We start from the raw sequence: 22,710 nt of genomic DNA on the forward strand, positions 1-22,710 counted from the left end.
GGAAGAGGAGGAATCATAAAATGGTTCCGGTTGGAAGGGACCTTAAAGATCATCTAGTTCCAAACCCTCTGCCATGGGCAAAGAGAACTCCCACTAGACCAGGCTGCTCAAAGCCCCATCCAGCCTGGTCTTGAACACTTCCAGGGATGGGGCATCCAAAACTTCTCTGGGCAACCTGTGCCAGTGCCTCACCACCCTCACATAAAGAATTTCTTCCTAATAGCCAATCTAAATCTCCTCTCTTTCAGTTTGAAACCATTACCCCTTGTCCTATCATTACACTCCCTGATAAAGAGTCCCTCCCCATCCTTCCTGTAGGCCCCCTGCAGGTACTGGAAGGCCGCTATAAGGTCTCCCCGGAGCCTTCTCTTCTCCAGGCTGAACAACCCCAACTCTCTCAGCCTGTCCTCATAGCACAGGTGCTCCAGTCCTTTGATCATCTTCGTGACCCTCTGCTGGACCCACTCCAACAGGTCCATGTCCTTCTTGTGCTGAGGGTTCCAGAGCTGGACACAGTACTCCAGGTGGGGTCTCACCACAGCAGAGTAGAGGGGCAGAATCACCTCTCTCGATCTGCTGGCCACCGTTCTTTTGATGCAGCCCAGGATGCAGTTGCTTTTCTGGGCTGCAAGTGCTCATGATGTTGAGATTCTCGTCTACCAACATGCCCAAGTCCTTCTCCTCAGGGCTGCTCTCAAGCCATTCTCTGCCCAAACTGTATTTGTGCCTGGGATTGCCATGACCCAGGGGCAGCACCTTGCACTTGGCCTGGCTGAACTTCATGAAGTTCGCATGCACCCACCTCACAAGCCTGTCAAGGTCCCTCTGGATGGCGTCCCTTCCCTCCAGTGTGTCAACCGTGCCACACAGCTTGGTGTTGTCAGCAAACTTGCTGAGGGTGCACTCAATCCCACTATCCACGTTGCCAACAAAGATGTTGCACAGCACTGGTCCTAGTACTGACCCCTGAGGAATGCCACTCATCACCGGTTTCCATGTGGACATTGAGCCATTGACTGCAACCCTCTGAGTGCAGCCATCTAGCCAGTTCCTTATCCACCGAGTGGTCCATCCATCAAATCCTTGCTTTTCCAATTTAGAGACCACGATATCATGCAGTGCAGTGTCAAACGCTTTGCATAAGTCCAGGCAGATGATGTTGGTTGCTCTCCCCTTATCTACCAATGCTGTGGCAACACCACAGAAGGCCACCAAATTTTTCAGGCATGATTTGCCTTTGGTGAAGCCACGTTGGCTGTCACCAATCACCTCCTTATTTTCCATGTGCCTTAGCAGAGATTCCAGGAGGATCTGCTCCATGATCTTGCCAGGCACAGAAGTGAGACTGAGCAGTCTGTAGTTCCCTGATATTCTCAGTGAAGGATAACGTGAAACAGTAAGGGACCAGCTCATATAACAGAAGGACCCATTTTCAACACAGAACCTACTGAAGGAGTAGAAATGAACTGCTCAGACCAGTCAGACTTAATCTATTTGGCAAACGTGGCGTGTCTAGAACTCCATTGTAGGGCTGCTGTTTCTATTCGTGACTTCCTGAACAGAAATAAGCTAGAGCAGGGAAACACTAGATTGAGTGCACAAGCATTGCACATTGTACATGATTGGCACAGGCACAGCAACCCCAACACTTACAGGAGGCACTGGATTTATGGTACATGTACAGATTAAATGAACAGTAAAATCAACATTTTTAAGGCATAAAAAAACAAACGTTTGAGATTCGAGACTTATGGCAAATAGATGGGAGCACTACTGCATTCGTCCTTAGGGCAGACAGTATTGATCACCTTTCATTTACACAACACTAGATGAGAACTGAACTTTTTCACGTACTCAAAATATCTGTTGTCTGTTTAAAAACTGGCTTCAATGTTTTAACAAAGTTGAGACTTGAAACAAGGAAAAACAACATCAGGGAAAAAATGGTATGCTAGAAAACTAACTGTACTGGAAATACTGATTAAGCAACAGGGTCCCAGACAGATTCTCTGGTGGTTACAATTCACCTGTCAGATTAAGGTATACAATTAAAAGTTATCCAAAAACCCTCTAAAACAACTCACAAGATTTCCATTAAAGTGAAGCTACTCTTCTGTTTCCTCTCACACCAATTAAGTTCATTTCAACCTTCAAAATACATTTATCAAATGAGAAATTGTTCCTTCTTCAAAACACTGCTTAAATTAAAACACCAGTTAAATTAACCACATTTCAAAAAACTCTGAAATCTTTCTGTTTGGAAAGTATTATTAGAAACACTGTGCATTATTAGTAGAAACAATGATCTGGAACCTAAAAAAATGCCCTTGCGATGTTATAGATGCTAATACAAAAATAAAGCTACACTGCCACTAAGATGTGACACAAAATCATTCCTTGAGCCAGCCACTGGCAGTTAAAACTATCACTGTAACTGGACATACTTTACATACATATCTATACAAATCAACAAAGAATAAAAGCAAAGAAGCGATAGAAGTAGTTTGGGATGACTTCAGTATTTCCTGTAACACGTAACCTTCAAAATCCAATTCTCAGACTTCCAGATGCTCTGCTTAGAGATGTAGCTCCTCTATGAACATGCATTACTCTCATTGGTTGGACAATATTCAAAATAACAAGTAAATGAAAGTTAAAGTTAGTCTTTAGTGAGGACAAAAGAAAAAGTGAAAGAACAAGGTGTAGGTAAAATAAGCTGCTCACCATTAAAAGGTATTCCACCGCTCTGTCAGGATTGTTGAAGCTGGCTCTCAGCGCCGCAATTACTTGTTCTTGTTCATAGCCCATTGACATGATCTCAGTCACCATATTCTCATAGGACTGGCCTGTCACTAGAAGTAACATGACCACCATTTTAAGGGAATAAGGGGAAAAAAAAAAGCACAAAAAAGTTTCAATGGATAAATTTAATTTCTATCCAAATTTTAGTCATTCATTGAAGAATAAAGAATAGCTCCTATTAAACTTGCCATAGTTCTGTTGCTTTAACTCCAAATATATTCTGGTGGTTTCATTATGCATTTGACTGGAAAAATAGAGGGTAATGAACACATTGAAAACTTCTATTGAAAAAAGCAGCACTTGTGATACTTCTGTACTTGTAATTGCAATAATATCCCCTCTTTTGCTTTCATCTAAAGTCAAGGGCATCCTCACAGCTAATATTCAATTCCTGATGTAATCAAGAAAAGTCTCCTGCTGTGTAAGTTTGGAAATTAAACTTTCTAGGCAGAAATCTGCCTGTCAAACTGTTAGCCATCAAGGTTTTTCCCAGTAAAGACTTCACTCTATGCTATGGTTAGGCAGGTTACAGATAGTGATGACCAAGTTACAACTGTATGTTGCTACATGCTGGTGATGATTATCAAAGTCATTTAATCAATTTAACTTAGACCAACTCAAGTCAGAGAGAAGACTTAAAGTTACATCTAGGGAAGTCACTCAAGACCTCAATGAGGGTTCAGGAAAACAAGTTATCTCATTTAATTCACGTATATTTGACTAGACATCCATCACATCAAATCCCCCACCTTTTACAGCATAAATGGACTAAAACTGGCCCTCCCCTGCAGCCATCAAGACAAAAGGGCACACACATTATATGTCGAGCAATTTAAGGACAACTGATCACTACACTAATGGCATCATAGGGAAAATGATCTCTTTTCATAATCTATTTTATTTCCCTTCCTTAAAAGCAGACAGCAGGTTTAACAATTCAAAAAAATAACTATTCCATTATAAATTGTAACTGGGCAACATCTTAAAGGTTATCTGCATGTAAAAACAGAAAAAAACCCCAAACCAAACCCAAGCATTAGAATACCATCTCCTTCCTTGGAAAAAGGTATTCCTGATCTCAGTGGAATCCTACCACTGACTCTGTAACACTAGGAAGTTAGTGGCAGGAGAGTTAAATCATTAACAGTCACCATAGAAACCAACAGATTAAAAAAAGTAGAGGAAACAAATACTGCTAGAGCTACTCTGTTAAGACAAGTAAGTCACAATTAAAAGAACCAATGAAAATACCAAGTTTTGTTTCCCTAGGGAGAAGGAGTTTAGCTCAAGCCAACATTAACACAACCACATTGCTTGATTTTTAAAGAATGCTTCTAAATAATCAGTGGATGTATGACTGAGGGCAATATACACAAGAAGAAATAATAAAACAACCGCAGCCCAAGGATAGTTGTGCTTTATGTGTAAGATAAATAATGGATTTACAATCCTTGACTAATTTGAGTATTTATTTGTTCAGGCTTCAAAATAATAGTGCCAACCTGAGTTTAAGGAATAGTAAAATCATGTCTTCATATACAACTACAAGATCAATCGTTTTACATCTAACTTTATTTTTTCAAAGACATAAACAAAATCACCTAAACTTCATTTTAAAGATACTGTTCACAGAAACAAAAAAGCCAAGCCAACCGTTGTCCCAACACAGTGATTTGCTAAACTTACTGCTCTACACAGCACTAGTTTACCCTTGCTGTTGCTAACAAACTAATCAAGGTAAACAGCAGACAGAACACCTTTTGATCTAATTAACTACTAGTTAAACATTTCTGTAGTGCTCTTTCAATATAAGCTAGGTAGAGACCAGAACAGTATGAAAGTTTTGATTCAGAAGAAAAAGATGCAAGAACATCGACTTGCTCTGGACAGACTGCTACATAAGCCATCATTAGAAGCCAAAGAAGGAAACAGAATTACTGCGAATTTGGGCACATGTACTCCACGTACAGTCTACTTACACAAGTCATGCAAATGCAAGAACCAAGAACAGTAATTCAGGAATTGCACACCAGCAATGTCACGATAGAGAGTCAGGGCTATCTCTACATAGCGCTACTGGGAATGTTTACGAAGTCAATGCTGAACTGATTCTGCTCTTTGCTTTTGTCTTTCAAGTAACATTTTAAAGACGGATTAACTTTCAAATCCAGTTCATCACACTCCCCACAATAACTCTTGTCCCATGCCCTAAAGAAAGGTTGGGCTGCTCCAGTGAAAGATATTGGTTGCACAGGAACTGCAAGACGTGCAGATCTTCATGTAGCACACAAAGCCACATTGGATTTCAGTCAGCGTATCTAACTGAAAACAAAAGCAATTCAGTAGAAACCAATCCCTGTTTTTAAAGTTAAGTCAATTATCTTCACACAATGCAAATGAAAACCCACAGTAAGAACATGCCTAGTATCCTACTTAGGATGTAAAAACACACTACATTAATTTGTGCAAGCAAATTCCTTTCAAGACAGTTTCTAAAGAAAAAGAACCACAGAGTTCATGCCTATTGCCTTTGAAAATTTTTGGCATATAACCCTTGCAGTATGCTTGCCCAGGAAATTACACTCCATATTTCCAAACTGTGAGGGACACTTGGGTTTACTCAACCAGATACCACGCCAAAAACTTTCATACAAAATGGGTAGTGAGGTGATGCTCTCCTGCCACATTCAAAGGAGATTATTTTTTTAAAATTCTGAATATAACTGAATCAACACCACCAGCTTAATTAAACTTGTTGGTCATTACTGTTAACATGAGTATTTGTGATGAACACGTCTCAGTCACTAAGGTGTAATGAATGCTTAATGAAGCCTGCAGCACTTTTGGTAGCAGCAGTCATTCAAAAAATCTAACAGAACTCGACTGGTCGTCTCCTACAGTATCTATCAGCTATATCAGCTCACACATTTCTTTAAACAGTATGTCATGACATAAGACCTAAGCTGGCTAGCACCATTACACATAAAACATTACTACTGCTCCTAAATCACCCGGGCTGCTTAATCACCACACCTGCCTCCAATATATCCACACACCCCTACACAAAAATGTAAGTGAAACTCTTTAACTTTTGGTACCAAGCTGCAGCTTAATGTTTACAGACATAAGACAAAATAAAAAACTCACTTCCCCTTTATTTCTGTGCCTTAATTTGCTATCCTCTATAAAAAAAATCCCCTCCAAAAATTGAAGTAGGAGTAAGGCGCTGTGGTTTTGCCTAAATAATTTCCTACTACCAGAATCAGCGTTAAGTGAGGGTCAGAACTTCCTACTGTTTTTACCCTGTTTATTCCACTCCACTCCGCAACAGGAGAGAAACAAAAACATTTAAGCTGTGAAAAGAAAAGTGATTTCACTGTAAGTATATGGAGGCATTCATTCCCCAGCCCGGATAGCAGCAGATTTGGAGAATTTATCTAATCTAAATGTGTCAAAAAAGAGTACTGTTAAAGCTGTAACACGTGAATAATAAAGGCAGCCATTTTATCAGAGCTGCACACTGGGAAGTAAAGGTGGAAAGAAAAGTGTATACCTATTTATGTCTCGTTTTCTATCCAAGACACTTCAAACTGAATAGTCAGAAGAGAAACTAAGGCAAACGGGGGGAAAAAACAGGAATGATAAGGATCTTCCTTTTACACAATAAAAATTTATGAAGTGAAATATTCTTCAGTAAAGAAGTTCTTGATGCTGGTTCTAAGATACCAACTTCACGTCTTAGAGAAGAGTACTTTGATTATAACTTTAACAATGACAGATACAGAAGAGAATGTCAACATCTGCTAATCCGTCATTTGTTTCTGCTGCACCAAAATAACGTCTACATTAAAAAAACACTCCACTTACCAAGTGCACTTATAGCATCCTCAAAAAGATTTGATCGAGATGTATCACCTGTTGTACTGTAAGATGAAGACAAGTGCAATGGTAATTACAAAACTTTGGAAAACTTCCTGTTTTTCAAAAACAGCAGCAGCAGCTGTAACTCTTAATAGCCCCTTTTGTTTCTAAAAAACCAACAAAGCTTTCCAAAGAGCTCTCTTTTGATCTTATAGTGAGACCAGATTTTACAAACTTTCAATGCTACCGTTTTTAACACAAGGCAAACCTTCCCCCATACCCCCCAGTAGTTTGGCTGTTGCCCATGTGCTCAGGGATTAGCCATCTGGTTGCTTGAATGCTTTAAAAGGTGGGAAGCAGTCTCACTAACTGCTTCCCCATAATCACTGGTTTGACCTCAATAAGGACCCAAGGAGGTCAGTGGTAAGCACTTATTAAAATCTCAGTATCCTGCTTTCCCAGGAATATAAATTGGTAACATTTGCAATTACTCCATCTCAAGTTATCAAAGCTGTTAAATTACAGGATTAAAGGTTCACCTCCACGAACACCAAGGAACACAGAGGCACAACACCAGAGAAACGCCAGTTAACTCAGACAGAGGCAAGGGTGCCCCTTTCCTGGCTCCTCCCAGGGATGCCATGTAAAGCATCAGACCCTTGGTCTCAGGGTGATGCCCCTGATGGGTCAATGGGAGAGGGTCTCCAGGCCTCCTTACAGACCAAGGGTGTTACTGCCTATATGGTGGTATGACCTACATGGGCTGCCAGGAAAAAGCGTTTGGGGATTGTGCAAGACTTATTATAGGATATCTAGGGGAAGAACCCAAGGCAGGGAAAAGAAGCATCAAGGCACCCTGCAGATGAAAAGCATGGGTAAAGAGAGTGAAAAGAGAAGAAAAAGGGCCACTCACATGCAAACAGCACTTGCCTGGCCATGCCCTGCACCTGATCACCAGTCTATCCTGGCTTCTAATTAAATTTATTTTCTAATTATTTTTCATGCTGATAGGTCTCTCTATTCTACATGCATGTGTGTGTATGGAAGTCTACGTGCTTACAACTGGACAGGGAAGCATGAGTCACTGGGATCCACGTGTCTGCGGTGCCAAAAACTGCAAAGACCAGACATTGTTGAAGACTCAGTGCCAGCAACTGGAGAAGGGGCCACCGGGGTCCACATGCCTGGGCTGTCAGCAACTGAAGAGACTAGACTGCATGCATACTCTGTGTGGATGCATATGCTGACATGTGTGCAATCACCAGCACGCACCAAGTTTGACTACAGTGAGCAGGGTAAGATGCTTGAGAGCCAGGTATTGAATGGCTGTAAGTCAGAGTCAGCTGCTGGAGAGACCAGAGGGTCTGAGAGAGGAGCTACTGGAAAGACTGTAACATCTGGGGATCTGCTACTGGCAAGGTAAAGGCTTCAACCAGCTAGTGGAGAGACCTGTTCATATGTCCATGGATGAGGCAACTGGGAGACCAGGGGATCTAGGGATCTAGCTATCAGGTTCAATGCATGTCTACAGCCAGTTCCTGGAAGGATCTTCAGTGTGTAACATATGTATCCGTGCAATGGGAATCTGAGCATCAGCAACTGGAACAGGGTTTCAGGGCTCAGGCAGTCACACGCCCCAGTACCAAAAACTTGGGAGACTGGGAGATCTAGGAGCCAGCTATCAGAATAGGCTGTCTAAGCCCAGCTACTGGAGAAATCCATATTGTTGATTTGCATGTTTGTACATATGTATTTTGCACTAATGGGCTTTGCCCTGAGTAGCCAGAGGGAAACAGGATGAGACTGCTGGTGGTATATGGTTGCTTGAGTGCTGTTTTCTCCCTGACTGTGTTGACATAGGCAGCCAGCCATATATATATATCTATATATATATAAGTACATACATATTGTGTGTATGTACTGGGAATATATGTTCAATATTGATGCTTGATAGGCCCATGGACATGGAGCTGCAGCCACCTCGCACGTATCAGGCTATAAGAGTTGGCAACTTCTATCATCAAGTGAAAGATCATCAGATTAATTTGAATCAGTTTTCAGAAGATGCCGCTTAAAATCTAACAAGGCATTTACAGCAATGCATTTTCTTATGTAAAAAAAAAAAAAAAAATCTGTTCCAACAAGAATGTTTCACTGGTGTATATCACTAGTAAGATTTACAACTAAGAAAGATCAAAGGCAAAACAGGACACCAGCTTGCCTGGCCACGGCTTGATAAATCTTTGCCAGCCTTAGTAAATTAGCTTCTAAAGCAAATCAGAAACAAGCAGTACTCACTGAAATCAAGGCAGGTGGTAACTACAGTGTATTTGTTAAATTATTCTCTTGCTTCCTGTTAAGTATGTACACTGAGGCTCCCTTACTACAGTTTTAAACCTGGAAAGTACTGTTTCAGTATTGAAGATTTAATCTAATCTTTGAATGTACCGCACAAACTGAGCAGCAACCCCCCCCAACCATTAACATTAAAAAAGTTATTTGATTCATAAATGAAGCTTCATTTGTATTCCACTTTAAAAAGATGTCCATTTCTCAGAATTGCAAAATCAAATCATAAGTTAGGGTATTTAGTGCAAGAAATTTGTGATGACATTTTCAAGATACGAGGCAATTTCAAGTTTTGTTTCCTTATCATCAAGTCAATATTTGATAGTGTTTAAACATAACCACTTCAAAAATGTATGTCTTGTGCACCAGTATTCCCACAAATAACACACAAATAACTGAAAACCAGTGTATGAAAAATGAAGACTTGATGTTATGCAGCACTTCAAGGGCCATTAAATTACAGTTAACAACATTTTTATCCTATGCAATACTTCATCAACTTAAAAGTGAGCAAAAAAAGGCCACAGTATACAACAGGGATGAAACTTCTAACTTCCATTTGATTTTCTTAAATGTAAAGAATTGAGGTTAAAAGCTATCCTAACTCCCACAGCTATCTGCAGATGGGCCAAGGAGCATTCAGAACAATTAAGCTTGTAGCTTTGAGACATTACATGATTAAGAGCAATACTATATCCTACATTTTGGAAGAAAAGGTTCTTTCTGGAAATGAAGAGACTCTTACAGCAATAGAGAACTTATGGTTCAAATCCAACCAACATGATACAAAACACAACCAGAGGTCTAGAGGGATGTGTCCTGTCCTGCTCATAAAGTCTTTAAGAGCTTTGTGAACAGTAGATTCCCCAAGTAGGTGAATATCCTTAGTCTGAAAAGATACTTGTGCCACAGTAACCCTGAAATGCCTAATGGAGCACAAGTCCTGTGTCATTAACTCTCCACTCCATACGTTTAGTCCCAAGACCACAATTCCCACAGGGGAAGGTGTAAGCGAGGAGGGGCACTTCTTGCCATCAGTAATGTTATACTTGAGCCACAGACTGAAGTGACAGTTAAGAAAGAAGAAAAATTATGTAGAACAGAGAAAATGACTGGACTAACACTGTAATGGAAAATTCAACTTAAAATCAAACCTAGAAGCAACAGAAACAGACAGGAAAGCCATTTTTGGAGGCTCATTGATACCTGTCAGTTGATGATGGGCTGACAGTAGCCGGTGCCTCAGGTGGTTTTTCTGCTGGGTTCTCTTCTTCAGGAGCACTCACAGGTGTAGATTCACAAGCAACTACATCTGGGGCTGGTGGTGGAGGGACAGGACCTGGCACAGGGGCAGCAGCAGGGATTGGTGCTGTAGCTGGTGCGGGAGCTGCGGTTGTCGAGCTCGCAGCAGTAGTAGCATCTGACTGCTGAGTGGCTCCAGCAGCTGCTTTGGGCTGTAGGAGGACAACAGAATTCAGACACGGCACAAAGCTCCTAAATCCATGCTTTCTATAGTCAACATATTGATTGAGTTCTGTTAAGACCACTTGTGTTTGGCACTGCTGCTTCAACTTCAAGCATAACATTAAATCTATAATGCCTTTTATTGTATTTAAACAGGCAACTGATATAGTGTCACTAAAGTACTTATTTAGACACCTCAGCAGTCACGCTATTTGAGTATGAAGTGAAATGCAAAGATAAGATCTAAATATTTATAGACCACAATACTCTGAAATGTGAAAACAATCTTGAGTTTTACAAAAGCACATTTTTCAGAAGAAACTAAAACAGCTGTCAAAAGACATCTGACATGCACAACAAGCATAAGGTTTTCTCACCACTCAAATTTGGTAAAAAGTGATAAAGACAGATATCACATTTCATTATGAATGCTATTTGCTGGAAAATGAGATGCTAAAAAATTTAAACTTAACCTGCAACAAGTTTTACTTATGCACTCTTTACATGCAAAGAACTACATAAATAACATTTCACATACTTGAGTTCTGTAGTGAGCACCAAAAATTCAGCAGAATCAAGGACTACCAAATCTATGGCAACAAATTCAGAATGGGTAATACCTGTATATAATTGTGATTTAACCTTCAAATCTCTATTGGAAACATGAATTTTGCTTGGATGCAGTATTAATCCCACTATATAGAAACTACACTTTTCAGAGTGCATGTAACTTCCAGCTGAGGGATGGAATTACATTTTCGAAAGCTGTATCACTGTAGCCCTTTACCTTCAAATATCCTTAAGGATTGACAAGGCTGATCCCCATCTCCGCCTTACCAAGAGAAATAGCTGAACTTAAACAAAACACAACTACTTATTCTAGGTGAATCACTTTCAGACAATGTTTGCTTAAACTAGGAAAAATGTATTTCCTCTTTTTGTCTGAAAGGAAAGGAGAGGTTAAGAATGAATAGTTTGCAACATAACAGGCACAATAAAGAACATTTTAAGAAGCACTCGAGGAAAAATACTGAAACACATCTGAGTATAAGACAAAGTCAGCAGCTGTGCTTATGTGACAGGGTGTGTCTTATCCAGAAAAGAATCAAGGAAAGGGAAACTGAGCTTAAAGACTCAGCAAAAAGGTCATAACACTGAAGAAATGCCTAACCCCGAAACACAGGTCCTTTAATATAAGAAGGTATAGTACTTAGTAGTTCTTCATGCAGGTCTGTGTTTCTTCTGCTATAAACAAAATTAAAGCTGTACTCTGAAATCCCATCTGCACGTATTTTCTTGTATTGATAAATGCCTCTTCTCCAGGCAAACCACGGACTAGAATGCTGTTTGTTCAGGAAGACAGCAATAACAGTTATGTTCAAACAGAGAATCTTATGAGCCAATTCCAGATAGAAGTGAAGGGCGACTGAATATAGGTTTTCTTTGTCAGAAGGAGGACCTCTAGCTCCAAAATTAACTTCCAGTCTCAAGACAGAGACGAAGCCAGTTTTATTCAGATACCAAGGGTCTGGAATGCCTAGAAAACCAATGGCTTCATTCTGGAAGCAATCTGGCAACTGGTTAAGAGCAGAGATACCTCACGTCACAATCATTCCCTTTAATATGTCATTGCAGTCATTCAAAACTCACAGGTTTGTTGATTGGCATATGTATCTTTTCTCTACTAGTTGTCAAGCTTAAAATGAAACAGCCATGAGTTTTGAAAAGCAACATGGCAAGACTGGAAGCCCTGTGTACAGAAGACTTAGCAACAAACTATCCAGGTTCCCTTCTTACTTTTAATAATATCACTGAAAAAATAACAGCGAGACAAGAAAGAAGAAACAGTAAAATCAGCCACTAGCAAATTTTTTTCTTTGATGTAAACATTCAGCACAGAACAGCAACAACAATCTGCATAGGCAAACTAGGACTGTGAAGCAATATTTCATATCTATTTGCACAAGCATTTATTTTTACTGTTAACCAAAATTTCATGTGACCAAATTCCACTGGTTTTAAAATTAGACATACACACTCACTCATCATATCAGAAAAAAGAATGGAATGGATGCAATTTCCTTTTCAGAGATAGGACTACTCACTTTTGTCACCATAACCACCACAAAGTTCTTCTCATCTATTTTGTATTCTTTAAGAGCAGTATCATCATTAAGGATTTTACCTGGCAAATAAACAGATACAAATTAAGAAGAAGTTATTTAACATATAATTAAGTGATCTTAGGATTCCCTCATATAAACACAATTTAAAAAAACCCACACAAAACCATGTTTTATGCAGATTTATAAACATTAATAACCCTAGAAAAAGTTTTTTGGCTATTAAGGTTTGGCAATAGAGCTACAAGTAATATTCCTCCTATGATGTTCGCAGTACTAGTTAACTCGAAGGCCATTGCCATAAGTGTTGAAGATGCTTCTAATAATTTAAAACGGAAGCATTAAATCTAGAGAAAGATTTATTGGACCTGTAACACAGACATAAATAATGTAGAGAAAAGGCTTTAGCATACAATAAGCTTAACTGAGTGACTTACACCTGCTTACATTCTCCAGACACAGTAAGAAAATTCCTTCCTGGTTATCTTCTATTTGTCCTTCAGATGTATTAAACTAGCTACAGTTCTCTGCCACAGACCAAGTTTATCTGTATTAGATAAATTTGTGACTTTGCAACTTTAACAATTTGCTCTTAGAAGAAGGCCAAAGCATTAGAAAAAGCTAGAACAATTGCATATCCTGCTACCTTGATAGAAGGATGAAAAAAAAATCATCAGGCAAAACCAGAAACATTTGTTTGTTACGCTACCACTTCTGACATCTCATAAGCAGAGATGGTACAGTGGCAAAGTAGATTTGCCTTACTAAATTTACAAGAACTAAGAAACACATTAAACCATATAAACTTTTTTTTTTAAGGATAAGCTCATTTAGGGGCAGTACCACAAATCAGAAAATTAAGTCTGTATTTCAGTGAGTTTTATAGTACCTACTTCTACTACAGAATTTTCAGAAAATATTTAACTATTTTAATTGATTGATTTTCTGAAGACGTGCCAAGGACCGCTTCCCTATTTCAAGAGGAAAATGCACATTTTCACAACCGTTCTTGATGCCAGTGGAATACGTCACTTAGCTGTAACTAGCAGGACACATCCTCATCCGGATGACTGCAAGGAAATCAAGCAGTGCATACACATTATGGCACCTGGAACACAAACGAGGTGCCACTGTCCTACTCTCCACTGGTTCCACCAGTCTTGCAGGACAAATACTCATGAACATATTATATGTGCTGTAATAGCAGTAATACCTGTAGCAGATGGTGCAACATCTGACTCAGAACCTACACAGGTTTACTTGCAAGTTTCTGGTTTACAGGCACTTTGGGGAAGGAGTTTGCACAATGTATATATGCAGACATCCTATCTACTGAGGATGTACCACTCTCAGGGTTTCTAGACTTCACCCTAAAACAGATCTACCTCAGCACTGATGAGCATTATCTTTTTTAACAAAATTTGCAAGCATTTTTAATAGCAAATGGTATACTTTTAATCAGGTTCAGTTGGGATACCAATACTGCTTTATCAAACTATCCAACAAATTCTAAAGGTCATTTTAAGCAAAGTAAAAATGTCATCAATACACTCTTCTTGTATCTCTTGTCCAAGAAAAAAACACATAACAATCTTTGGATGGTCTTCTATTCTAAATTGTATTTCCTATATTTCCTACTGCTCGTGAGGATCATACAATGCTGCAGATAAATTCTGGCTTCTGAAAATACTCATCACATATGATCTTACACAACCCTTGATTTTTTTAATCAGAGAAACCTAGTATTAAGACTGTCATACAATTACACATATTGCTCAAGCCCTTCTGCCTTGTTCATATTTCTTGATTATACAGGTGACTTTTACCTTCAGGTTCTTGATGTGCTTTCCCTTCACTGCAGTACAAGGGACATAAAACCTGCTAAGAAACATAGTCCCAAGAGTCCGTACAAACATGGAGAGACTCATGACTTCTCTGCCATTAGCATATTTCTACTGTGATCAGTGGCTTTAGCTTATGAGAAGTGGAAAACCAATACTGTTTACAAAGCAGCACACTGAAGAAGTAAAGAGACCACCAAAGTTTCTTTCAAGCACAGTTTGAGAGGAAAAAGCACTAGAAGGGGGTATCGGAATAGAATTTTTTAAGTTCTGACATGAAGAGAGAATGAAAAACTGGATCTTTCTATGAGGGACAGAATGGATTAACTTCATGTCTTTATCTAACATTCACTTGCATTTTGCTAGCACATAATACACTTTCCTAATGGCAGAGCTTAAAAGTATTGAAAGTACCTTTGTATAGCAAGGATTTGATGGTGGTTTCTTTTTTTAAAAGAAAATAAATAATCTGATTTTTAGTTCTCTGAGGTATATACAGGAACACTTCAGCTATACACAGCATAAACTGAACAAAAGACAAGAGTTAATGCAGAACATGAGCTGTGACCTGCTTAAATCCTGATTTCTTTTGACAAAAGCTATTTCTACTTCATCTAGCATACCCTAGCCAGGACTAAAGCTGTTAGCATATCATGCTATAAGAGCAAAGATAACAACAGACACACATGTATTAAAACCTGAAGAATTCTGATTCAAAATTAAGAATTCCCTTAAACAACGAGGTTTGTTGTTGGTTTGGTTTTGTGTTTCGTTTTGTTGGGTTTTTTGACCTTTTTTGCATTTCAGTACTTAGAATCTTTAGAAGACTTAACATTCACATCAAAGTCAAAGAAGAATATAAAAAATAAGGTAGATTCTGATACAGTATCTTCAGAATATCCATTACCTGCATAAATTAGCTTTTGGCCAGCTACTGGAAAAGCATCTTTCCCCCTTTCTGATTCAATCTTCTCTTTCAGTGCCTTCACCTAAAGCACAGAAACAGTCTTAGTGAAAAAAAAAAGTTTCACAATACAAACCATTTAAGTATACTTTGTTCTAAGTTTTAAATACTAAAAAGTAGTTTTCAGTAATATCTTGATCATGTCACGTTCATCAGTCTTCCAAAGACGTCATTGTAACCACTCACACAAATAATCTCTTCCCAAATAATCTCTTGTGCTTAATCAAATGAGGCAAGCAATTTCTCCATGAGAAGTCTTTAGGTATGAGTTTACAACACAGTGAAAAATTGAGAAATTTAGGCAAAAAATGCTTTTATCTACTGACCCATTTCCCCTCCCGGTTCTTTCTGTGAATGCAGGGGGTACACATGCTGATGACAGAAAGCTGATGGCTTTCTTCATCATAATGACTCTTCAGGGAATGCCTGTGTTTTTGGTAAGCTCACCATGACATTCGACTTAACTCACTGGAATGACCTGAAGCCCATGGAAAGACTTGTGCAAACTGTCCGGTTGTTCGTTTTTCAACTCTTTCCCTTCCCCTGTAATTTCTGGAGCTTTGCATAGCAATTTTAAGATGATACATGAAAGCATTTTGCCTTATTTACTTGCATATGCAGACCACTGACATATAGTCCACACTTTCAGAGCACCACATGCAATAATACCTCAAATGACACTGTGTTAGTTGTCATGTATCAGAATGCCCATATTCTCCAGAAAAACTGCATAATGCTATCCTGAGAAGATAAAGGATGTTGCTGTAGAAGCATTTCTTTACTGATACATTTGAAATCATGTTTTAAGGCAAACTGCCTGTATACAAACATTGATTCTTCCTGCTTTCTGACAGATACTCCCAATATACATAAAACAAAGACAACCGAACTGCTACGATCTTATTACTGCAAACTAACTCCATCTTCTAAAGTTGTTTGGTTTTTTTTCCCCTGAGTATTTATAAGCTTTTTTTCATGGAATGCTGCAATTGAGATGCACATACTTAGCTATTTAACCAGCTAAGCACGTGAAAATGTCTTTATCTTGACAGCTTCATCTGGCTGGCAACTACTTGTGCCACAGGTAGCTGTAGTATTACCATTTTTTGTTAATTTTTAAAACTGTAGCTCACTATTAGGGTTGCTTGAGTAGTAAATACACTGAAACAGTATTTTTAGCTGCTAAATGGTAAATATTTATTCAAAAGTTAAGCTTTGTGATTCTGTGATTCTACGATTTGTGATTCTCAGCATAATTAAAATCTGCCATCCACTTCACATGCCAGTAATGTGTCCTGGCTTAACTTTATTCTTCCGTAAATGATGTCCTAGACCTCTGTGTTACCTATCTCCTTTTCCTTCATTGTTCTCCTCACTTTTCCTCCCTCTTCCTCTCGGATTTTATTTCTGTGTTTCTTTATCAATCTCTTTACTGGACTAATCCTTTCAGTTTGGATGCTTGGTCCAAAAGGGATGAACCAAACTTCAACACTCACAATGGAGCTGCATCTTTTCACTTGCTGAGGGTGCACTCTATCCCCTCATCCAGGTCATTGATGAATATATTGAAGAGGACTGGGCCCAGTACTGACCCCTGGGGAACACCACTTTTCACTGACCTCCAACTAGACTCTGTGCCCCTAATCATGACCCTCTGAGCTCTATCTTTCAACCAGTTTTCAATCCATGCCACTGTCCATTCATCTAACCCACACTTCCTAAGCTTCCCTATGAGGATGCTGTGGGAGACAGTGTGAAAAGCCTTGCTGAAGTCAAGGTAGACAACATCTGCCACCCTCCCCTCATCTATCCATCCAGTCATGCCATCATAGAAGGCTATCAGATTAGTCAGACATAATTTCCCCTTGGTGAATCTGTGTTGACTACTTCTGATAGCTTTCTTTTCCTCCACATGCCTTGCGACGACGCCCAGAAGTAGCTGTTCCATCATCTTTCCAGGGATGGAGGTGAGTCTGACCAGCCTGTAGTTTCCTGGGTCTTCCTTCTTGCTCTTTTTGAAGACTGGAGTGACACTGGCTTTCCTCCAGTTCTCAGGCACCTCGCCTGTTCTCCAGGACCTTTCAAAGATGATGGATAGCAGCCCAGCAATGATTTCTGCCTACTCTCTCAGCACTCTTGGGTGCATCCCACCAGGACCCATGGACTTGTGGATATCCAGTTTACTTAAATGATCTCTAACTTGATCCTCATCAACCAAGGGGAAGTCTTCCTTCGTCCAGACTTTTCCTGTTACCTCAAAAGTCTGGGACTCCTGAGACCTGGCCTGAGCAGTAAAGACCGAAGCAAAAAAGACATTTAGTAACTCTGCCTTCTCTCCATCCTCTGTCACCATGTCTCCTGTCTCATTCAACAAAGAATCATAGAATAGTTTGGGTTGGAAGGGACCTTTAAAGGTCACCTAGTCCAACCTCCCCTGCAATGCACAGGGACATCTTCAACTAGATCAGGTTGCTCAGAGACCCATCCAACCTGACCTTGAACGTTTCCAGGGATGGGGCAGCCACCACCTCTCTGGGCAACCTGGGACAGTGTTTCACCACACTCAGCGTAAAAAGTTCTTCCTTATATCTAGTCTGAATCTATCCTCTTCTAGTTTAAAGCCATTACCCCTTGTCCTCTCACAACAGGCCCTGCTAAAAAGTCTGTGCCCATCTTTCTTATAAACCCCCTTTAAGTATTGAGAGGCCACAAAAGGATCTCCCTGGAGCCTTCTCTTCTTTTCCAGGCTGAACAACCCCAACTCTCTCAGCCTGTCTTCACAGGAGAGGTGCTCCAGCCCTCTGATCCTTTTTGTGACCCTCCTCTGGACCCACTCCAACAGGTCCATGTCTTTCCTGTGCTGAGGGGCCTACAGCTGGACGTAGTACTCCAGGTGGGGCGTTATCAGAGCAGAGTAGAGGGGCATACACATCATCCAGTGACTCCATGATTGACCATCCATATCCAGAGCCTCATACCTGTTGTACAGAGGCACTTGGTGAGGCAAGGTAGGCAAGGAGGGGGTTTGCCTGCATCCCTGAGCGTAGACTTGCCTCTATTCACTCCTTCCTTCAAGCTACTGCCTTCTGCCTGGTGGGGGGAAGGATACAGGATTCACTTGATCTTGGTTTTTTTCTGATGGCTGTTCCTATTTCTGTCTCAAGGAGGGCAGAGCATGGCTCCACTAGCCTATTTCTTTCTCAGACTCCCTGATGGTCCTTAACCTTTCTACTTCCTCTTGTAGCTGTGACACCAAGCTGAGCAGATCATCCACCTGGCCACACATCACACAGCTGTTCTCACTACTGCCCGCGTTACTAGTGAAAGGCTCTGTCAGACCCTGCAGCCTGAGAGCTGGATGGCTGCGCAGTTTTGTGGAAACTCTGTCTGCACGGCCACATCCATTCTGGCAAGTGCAGAGGACATTGCATTCTGTCAGCTGAATACCATAGCTCAGGTCCTTCTGTGAGGGTGATGACCATCAACTGAACTCACATCTTGAGCTGGCAGGGTAATGACACCCTCCCTGCGTGCCCTGCCACGCAAACTGCTGTGCAAACTGACACCCCATGCTCTGTTTGCTCACTCTGTTGGCCACGCTCCTGGTAACTCGCACTCCCCAGGCTGCCTTTATAGGCAGGGGGTGTCCACGGTTGCTCTGGCAATGGCCAGGCCTCATCAGCATCTCCTGAAAGAGCTGCCAGATGCTGGCAGGTCTCTCCACTGCCCTGACATTTCCCTACCTCAAGAAAGCCCCCTGTGCACCGAGATCTGTCATTCTGCTGTGCATCGGACCAGGTCTGGAGCAGCTCTCCTTGGCTTGAAGATTACACTGTAGTTCTAACACATCTGGTACTGCCGCACTGGAAGGTGGTGTCACCTCATATTCAAACTTCAATAGTATACAGTTAATCTCTGATCCCCACTGTGTTTTCACACAAGTTAGACATGATTGTTGAAGGGTGAATGAACTCATGCAACACCCCTTGACTTTCCAGTTCTTTGATATGACCATGTATGGGACAATGCAAATCTCTGTTGGTCCGTGATTGTAATCAGTGCTCCACCAGAGTTGCAGCCAGCACTAATCAAAGTGATACCTGCAGTTATACTGCTAACACTCATTCTAAGAGTCTAGGCAGTTGAGGTATCAGAGAGGTATCATTATTCATTTCCACAGTAACAATGCTAAATATGCAATGTCCTCATGGATCCTTCAAATATCTGTTCCTCAAAAATGTCCGTGCCTAAGATGCAAAACTAAGTCCCATTACAGCATCATGAGGTTTACAGTTTCCTTTAGTGAGACTGAATTCAGGTTCTACTACACACAGCTTCTGCTGGCCTATATATAGTAGGAGTTAACTTACCTATAAGTTACTGTTATCCTATATACACTATTAATACACAAGGTCCAGTAGAAGTACTGCATGCACTGCCTGCTAGACTCCTACCCTGACTGAGCATGAACCCTCAGGTTCCACAATATTACACCTGTGAAAAGTAACTCAGCAGCCACAGGCAGTATCAGCCTCATAGACATTCAAGAGATCACACTTCAGCTGTAGAATCCCCTTTCACAGTCCAAAAACCCCCTTCGGATACCATTCCTAACATAATTTTTATTAATGTTGTAGTTTAGGTCATGACAGACTGAACACATACATTAATTACGATGCAATAATTGGATCCACATGAAGGAGTTTGGTATTTATTGCCTTGATGAAGTAGTTCTTCTTAATGCAAATAACATTACCATGTTCTGTGAAAGCAGTTATCTCTGCTTCCCTTTCTGACAGGAGCAGGGCTGCGAGCAGTCGGGAGGAGCAGAATGCCGAGTTGATGGTGCCCACAGCCTTTGTTTGGAGCATGGTGACTCCAGCTGTGCAAGCTTGGTCCCAGGCATCCCTAGAGGTCCTACAGAAGCAGGTGTCACGAACCACAGAGGTACCGAACATAGGAACAAGCTACACATTTGCTCCTCAAAGAACAGATGCAATCTTTGGTTAAAGCCTGACAATACAGTGGCCATGACTAGCTGCTTAAAGAAAGTTGAAACAACTGGAAGTGCTGAAAAGAGAAGGCTGTTACAGTTTTCAGTACTGTCATCTTTTTTCTCTGTACTTGCCATATATGTCCATCAGTTTAAGAACAGGTAATATACTAAATTCAAACACAAATGTTCTCAGGCACATTTTTCCAGCTGACAGTTTACAAAAATCTAAAAGAAATTTAAGCTTCACATACCTCAGCTAATTTACAGTATTTCACTAACTATATCCATAGACACACTGTTTGCAAAGGCTAAGGTCATTAATATAGGCCTCTCATTTAAATGGACATTCACTCTACTGTGAACTATTACCATACAAAAATATCTTATGTGTTATCATGATTGACAGTAACTTAACACATCATGAGCTCCAAGTTACTAATTAAAAATTCTGTAATGTAGTTCAAGTTGTTCCTATAAAACTGAAAATACAAAAAAAATAGTCAAGTAACTTCCAGAAAACACATTTCAGAACATTATTTAACTGTTTTATACAGAATATTAATTACATAAGGGAATCTATCATATCTCAAATGAATCCACTTAAGTGATCATTCCTATTTAAAGGAGAAAGCTAAAAGGACTTCTACTAAGGCCAACTCTTAACTACTGTAGCTTGAATCTGCATGAGAACACAGTCAGCTGCACACATCAGCTTTCTCCTGTTAGAGACAGAAGTTCAAGAAACACTCAGGCTAAAAGTTTTTGTAAACAGTGCCTGCCTGCTCTTTTGGCTTTCATCACAGCCTAGGGTAAGAGGCCAGAAACAATTTCTAGGGGATACAACAGTAACTCTCAGAATAAAAAAAGGAACGGATGTCAGATACCTCCAATTTAGCAGTAACATGCTAGTGGCATAAAATTTCCTCTTGTAGTTCTACCTGGTGTGACTGAAGACTTAGCACCCACTAACGAGAAGATAACGTGGGCCCTTAATTCTGCCAACAGAAAAGAATACCTAAAAGCGCTTCCTAAACACCCTGTATGTCAATCAGGCACAGTAGCCTTAACCACCCTCATTTTGATTTAAAATGCAAATGCTCCTTTTTCAAGGGGGGGCGGGGAGAGGGGGAACGAAAAAGGTAAGAGAAGCCCTCTCACTGCTCTTTAGAAAGGCAATTGCATCTTCCAGCTACTGGAACAGTGAGCTGCTGAGAAAAGCAACATCCTAAACTTTGCCTCTAGCAAATTAGGTCACTGAAAATCTATACTTCAGCATCACCATCAGTTCAAGGTTATTAAGTGAAAATTAATTTTCGGAAAGGACACCCCAGTACACTGATCTGTCAAACTTAGAAAGCAGGTTTAAGATATACAGTCAACCTCTGCACCCATAACATTATGACATATTTCTCAAAAACACACAGATCCATAAACCAAACCTCCAGGCTACCTAGCTTTATTTCACCCGACCGGAGTTCAAAATGTGTTTCAGTCCTCAGAGAATCTCATTCTTCTTCTGCCCTAATAAATTTTGCAGCAGAATAAACGGAACCTATACTTTATGCCAACACCTTCAAGAATGAGCATTAATTCATCTGCAAACACCTTAAAGATTTAGAAACAGCACACTTACACACGACAGTGACCAACCTACAAGACGTTCTGCCCCCTATAAGTTTAGATGCGAAACTCTTCCTACTATTTAGGGACTGTACTGAACACAATGTCCTCAAGAATAGATGCCATGCAGACTGCTTGATTAAGAGACAGATCTGATCAACTCCTAACTGAAAAATTGAGGTCTTCCAAAGAAATACCAGTCCCTAACTGCATACTAGCTGGGCATCCAAACACTCGTGATAAGTTGCACAGTTGTTCCCTACAGTTATTTTAACCAGCTAAGTAAGCAGGACACATTGGGTTCCATCAAGGTAAGTAGTTCCCATAGTTCAGTACATGGATCAAAATCCCTCCCTTCCCTCTCACACACCAGTTTCCATTTCTCCTACCTCACATACTATTCTAAAACAGAAGAGGAAAAAAGTTAGTTGATTCAAAGAAACAGCCCATAACTCCTAAAAAAAAAACAGAACAGTATACTACTTCCAGTATAACTGCACAGGCAAGATAAATTTCTGAACTTCTTGAGATCTATAGAGAAACTGAATATAAAACTGAAAAGGATCCCTTGAGACATCAAGCCATGTATCCGCCTTCCACATCACAATCTTCATCAGGAATCTGATGCACCTTAAGCTGAAGACAAGTAAGGTCGTTTGTTACTTCTTCTACCATAAGGCTGCTACAAAG

General features: G+C 40.3%; 1 protein-coding gene across 1 annotated transcript in view; it reads right to left on the bottom strand.

Annotated features, from left to right (window-relative positions):
* Positions 1 to 22,710, bottom strand: part of RAD23B (RAD23 homolog B, nucleotide excision repair protein) — a 39,482-nt gene that overhangs the window by 7,971 nt on the left and 8,801 nt on the right. Inside the window, exons 2-6 of the mRNA XM_063320430.1 lie at positions 15,348 to 15,429; positions 12,582 to 12,661; positions 10,219 to 10,466; positions 6,670 to 6,725; positions 2,725 to 2,852 (exon numbers count right to left, since the gene is read on the bottom strand). Of these exons, the coding sequence (XP_063176500.1) occupies positions 2,725 to 2,852; positions 6,670 to 6,725; positions 10,219 to 10,466; positions 12,582 to 12,661; positions 15,348 to 15,429 (594 nt within the window). The remainder of the gene's footprint in view (positions 1 to 2,724; positions 2,853 to 6,669; positions 6,726 to 10,218; positions 10,467 to 12,581; positions 12,662 to 15,347; positions 15,430 to 22,710) is intronic.

The sequence above is a fragment of the Chroicocephalus ridibundus genome, chromosome Z, assembly GCF_963924245.1.
Source record: "Chroicocephalus ridibundus chromosome Z, bChrRid1.1, whole genome shotgun sequence".
Taxonomy (NCBI): domain Eukaryota; kingdom Metazoa; phylum Chordata; class Aves; order Charadriiformes; family Laridae; genus Chroicocephalus; species Chroicocephalus ridibundus.